General features: G+C 58.5%; 1 protein-coding gene across 1 annotated transcript; it reads right to left on the bottom strand.

Moving 5' to 3' along the window:
- Positions 1 to 1209: 1209 nt before the first annotated feature.
- On the bottom strand, positions 1210 to 2226 carry SOWAHD (sosondowah ankyrin repeat domain family member D). The gene is made up of 2 exons (XM_009889337.1): positions 1627 to 2226; positions 1210 to 1530 (listed from the first exon to the last, which is right to left on the bottom strand). The coding sequence occupies exons 1-2, from the start codon at positions 2224 to 2226 to the stop codon at positions 1210 to 1212; spliced, it is 921 nt and encodes a 306-aa protein (XP_009887639.1).
- Positions 2227 to 4223: the final 1997 nt, after the last annotated feature.

The following is a 4223-nucleotide window of genomic DNA, read 5'->3' as shown; positions in this document are numbered from 1 at the left end:
AAGCATGACCTCAGTAGCAACAAAGATAATCTCACAGCCTTCATATCTTTTGCATGGTTTTAAGCAATGAATCATCTTTCCAGCGCTGCACCTGGACTCCAGTCCCTGCAGGAGCCACCGCATGCCACCCCACTGGGCGTCCCTCCTGCCTCCTCTGCTCTGGCCCCCATCCCCAGTGGAGCTGAACATCTCTGGCTCCCCTGCACAGGGGTCCCTAGGGAAGGGCTGCCAGGAGGACTTGTCTTGCACTTTGAAAGACTTTTGTGGGCCCGGCCTCCTCTGGCAAATGGGGCATTCCAGCTCTTACTTTACTGAGAGACAGCTTTATCTGTCATAAACAAACAGCAACCCAGAGGAGGAGCGTGTGGCGGAGACCCGGGGATCTCACAGGGGGCTGGAAACCGTTTGCAGCTCGGTGGCGCAGTCTGCTTGTCTGTACCCGCTCTCCCTGCCGGCAGAGAAGCGTACATAAAAAAGTGTTGGGGGAGTTGTTTCTGAAGCCATAGTTGCTTCTCCATCGCCAGCCCAGTGCCAGGCCTCTGGCATCTCAAGAATATGGTTGTGAAATATTTAATTACATTCTGCCAGTGTCTCTGTCCAGGCACCTGAGGCGCCATGACCAGTCGAACCTCACAGCATTGCTGGCAGCCAGGGCAGTGCTGACGGCCTTGTTTTACAAGTGGGAGAACCAACTCACCAAGTTGCTGCTTAACCAACTACAGTCACAGGCAAAGTCTGCTGGCAGCCCAGGGTGGGCAGCCCAAATGTCCTCCCCCGGCCCCAGCATGGGACACTTCCTGTGATGGGTCTGGATCTCCCCACAGGGATGCGCGGTGTTGGAGAAGCAGCTCCCCACAGCAGGGCCCGCGTGTGAGCCCCCTCCATGGGGCTCTGCTAGGCTGCAGCAAGAGAGTCCCCATCAGCAGGGGCAGGAGACAAAACCCCCTCCAGGGTCGGGTGGGTTCTTGGAAGGGCTGTCCCCAGGCAGTGCTCCTGATGGCCATGGTTGCCCACAAACACTCACGCTCACACCAGCACAGCCCCAAAAGACCACACAAGACCCGGGATGGCCACGATGCCCCCATGCAGGGTGTTAATCCCTGCTTGGCCAGGACTTCGAGCGTTGGCTCTTGCCAAGGTCCCAGCTCCCTGCAGGCTCATCCAGCTGCTATTCAGCACGGGTTTGCAGGTGAATGGGCCAGGGGAGCTTCAGCGCTCTTGGAAGAAAGTGAATGCCTGTCTGACAATGTCCCGCAGGGTCGACAGGCCCCAGGAGCGCTGGGCTTTCCCCTCAGCCCCAGAGTCCACGCAGTCCCGCCCTGCCCTGGCCTCTCTGGATGACTTACAGTTGTTGTTGGTGTTGTGAGAGCACAGCTGGACCAAGTCCTCCTCCAAGGCCCCTGCCAGCTCCTTCAGCTCCCTGGAGGTGTCTGCCCTCAGGTACTGCCAAGCCTTGCGCCCATTGTGGTCCCTGCAGCTGGTGTCCGCCCCATAGGCTCCAACCAGCACTTTGATGAGCAGCTCATGTCCCTGCAGGGCGGCCAGGTGCAAGGGGGTGAGCCCACCGCTGGCCGTGGTGATGTTCACATTGACGGGATAACCCTTCTTCTGGGCGTGGGAAATGACCTGGATGAAGCGCTCGTGGTGGCCATGCTTGGCAAGCCAGTGGAGAGCGGTGAAGCCAGTCACAAAGTCTTTCCTAGTCAGCAGGCTGGGATCCAGGTCCAGCAGCCTGACAATGTTGTCCGCATCACCCTGGGCCACCGTCAGCAGCCACTCGTGCTCCAGGGGATCCAGGGCAAGGGACAGCACCTCAGGGCTCTGCTCGGACTTCTGCTCTTGGTGCGGCCCTGCAAGGAGACTGCTGCTGTTGGATGTCTTCTGAGTGGTGGAAAAGCGTTTGGTGCTTCCAGGGCTATTGCTCTGCAGGAGGATTTCCTTCAGCTCCTTCCTCCGGGTACTGCCAGGGCCGACAGAGAGCCTGCCTGCAGTCCTACCCCAGCTCCCCGTGCCCAGGCTGCCCCGGCTGACGCTCCTGCTGGTGTCCATCTTCTGCAGTGGGTGGAAGCGCTCCCTGATCCCTGTGGCGGCTGGCCAGAGATGGGACCTGCGGGCTAGGCTCCCTGCTTGGGGCTGGGCGGCTTCCAGGAAGGCGAACGTCTGGGTGATGCCGGCTACCCTCTGCTCTGCCGAGCCCTGCTCCCGCTCCTGCTCCCTCTGGGCCATGGCGGTGCCTCCCAGCAGCCAGCTCCTCGTCAAGGCGCAGCTCGCACTCCCCAGCTCTCACCCCACGCTTCCTGCCCCGGCGTTCGGCAAAGGAGGAACCGACTCTGCACCGTGGGAGGGCACGCCGGGCATGGCGGCGGATCTGCGGCACTGCTGCACTGCCGGGGCGGTGCAGGTGACCTTTGGTCAGGTCGTGGCTGCCACCAGCGTCAGGTACGGCTGTGGCTGTGAGCCATCTGCCCCCCCCGGCTCCTGGTGGCCTGCGGTGTCACAAAGGGACAGCGGGCAGGCATGCGGGGACGTAGGGAGCGTGTGGCACTGCCGCAGCAGATGGGGGCGGGGGGGCTGGGCAGCCCGATGCTGGCGTTACAGAAGAAATTTGATTAACTGTTTTAACTGATTACTCTTTTCTCTGAATAGTCTCGTTTAGCATTAACAGATAAAGTAGCTGAAGCCTTAGGCCACGAGAGCTGACCAAGCGTAAAGTTTTGGTAAAACTAATGCTGCTAACAAAGAACTCGCTGAATTCCGTGGATATGAGCGGAATGAAGAAGATGAGGACCAAGGAGACAATTCCAAGAGAATGAAGTAACTTCAGAAGGCGGCCAGCCCAGCCACAGTGAAAATCAATAAGAAACCAAGAGACCACTGACCAGAATTGTATGGTTGGACTTGGGGATGGGGTGATGGGTGGAATGGGTATGATTGAGAGGTGTGATTTGGGGTAAGGGTCCCTCTCCAGAGGCATCCAGTGCGAGCTGTAACCGAAGAACTAATGGAAGACTAATTGGAAACCTTCACTTGGACTTGGCATTCTCAGTGGGATCCTGGGGTTGGACCCTGTTACGGTGGGTGGTGTGCTTAAATCTGTAACATTGGTCCTGGGGACACCGCCTCTGGCCCCAGTGGCACCCCAAAGCCCTGGGTGCCTTGCTGGGACACCTGCCTTATAGTCCTCTCTGCCCAGAAAGCCCCCAGTCCTCTTTCTCCCAAGGCCTTTCTTATCTGTAACTCCTACGACACCCATAGCATGGCTGAACTGTCACCAGGTGGTTTTGCAGCTGGTCAGGCAGCTAAGAGCCACACCAGCCCCTTCAACCCTTTTTTGTTGCCTTCCCTAAGCTTTAGCCCTGCCCTGGGCTGGTCGTCATCCCTCAAGGGAGCTTTGCCTTTCTCCAACCACTTGGACCAGTTTTTCTGGGATGCCTGGGGAGCTGGCGCCATCCCATAAAGCCCAAATGGCTGGTGGTGAAAACATAATTGTCCCCTTGCTCCCTTTCGGGCACTGCCTGGTTTTGTCACTGGCTGTTGGTGGCTTCTGTGGGCTCAGTGAGGCAGAGGACTTGACCCTCAGAGCTGTGGGATCCTGAGGAATAGTTTAAAACACTTGTTGGGTGGCAGCTGAGGAAAAAAAGGAGGGAAACAAGATGCTGCTTTGGGGGAATAAGGGCACCGATGGTGCAAAGCACAGCACCCGCTTGGGCCCCCCCTGGTCGTGCCTGCATTAGGGGCTGGTTGCACTGTTGAGCTCTGACTGGGCTAAAAGCAGGGTGCCAACCTTGGAGGCTTTACTCCGGGGTCCCAGGGGCTGGGAAAGTTATTTGCTTTGGGTAAGGACCGAGCTTCTTCTCTCTCAGCCTTTGATGTTTGTGCTGGCATCAAATGAAGGGGAACCCAAGTGGCACCAGTTACACCCCTGAGGCTGCGGATGGGCTTAACCAGCCCCTGCCCGCCAGGCCAGGGCTGAGGCTGTGTGGAAGGGCCGTGCAGGGCCGGGGAAGGGGCTGTACTGCCACTGGAAGAGAAACCAGTGCAGCCGCCATCAATCGGGTTCCAAAGTGAGCGTGAACCCTCCAACGCACCTCAGAGAAAATGCGCAAAGCGCACAGACATTTTATTTCAAACAACAAGTGACGGACTGAGCCTGGGAGACCCTCAGACCCAAACCACAAACCCCGTCCCACCCGGAGTGCTGCACGGCCCTGGCCCTGGCCCGG

Source organism: Charadrius vociferus, unplaced genomic scaffold, assembly GCF_000708025.1.
Source record: "Charadrius vociferus isolate BGI_N301 unplaced genomic scaffold, ASM70802v2 scaffold7, whole genome shotgun sequence".
Taxonomy (NCBI): domain Eukaryota; kingdom Metazoa; phylum Chordata; class Aves; order Charadriiformes; family Charadriidae; genus Charadrius; species Charadrius vociferus.
The sequence above is the reverse complement of the archived record's forward strand: the minus strand, read 5'-3'. Positions and strand labels throughout refer to the sequence as shown.

Coding starts and splice junctions, on each gene's coding strand:
- SOWAHD (XM_009889337.1), bottom strand. CDS start 2,226: ATGGCCCAGAGGGAGCAGGAGCGGGAGCAGGGCTCGGCAGAGCAGAGG. Junction 1,531..1,626: donor ACCACGAGCGCTTCATCCAG/GTCATTTCCCAC, acceptor GCCGCCCTGCAG/GGACATGAGCTGCTCATCAA.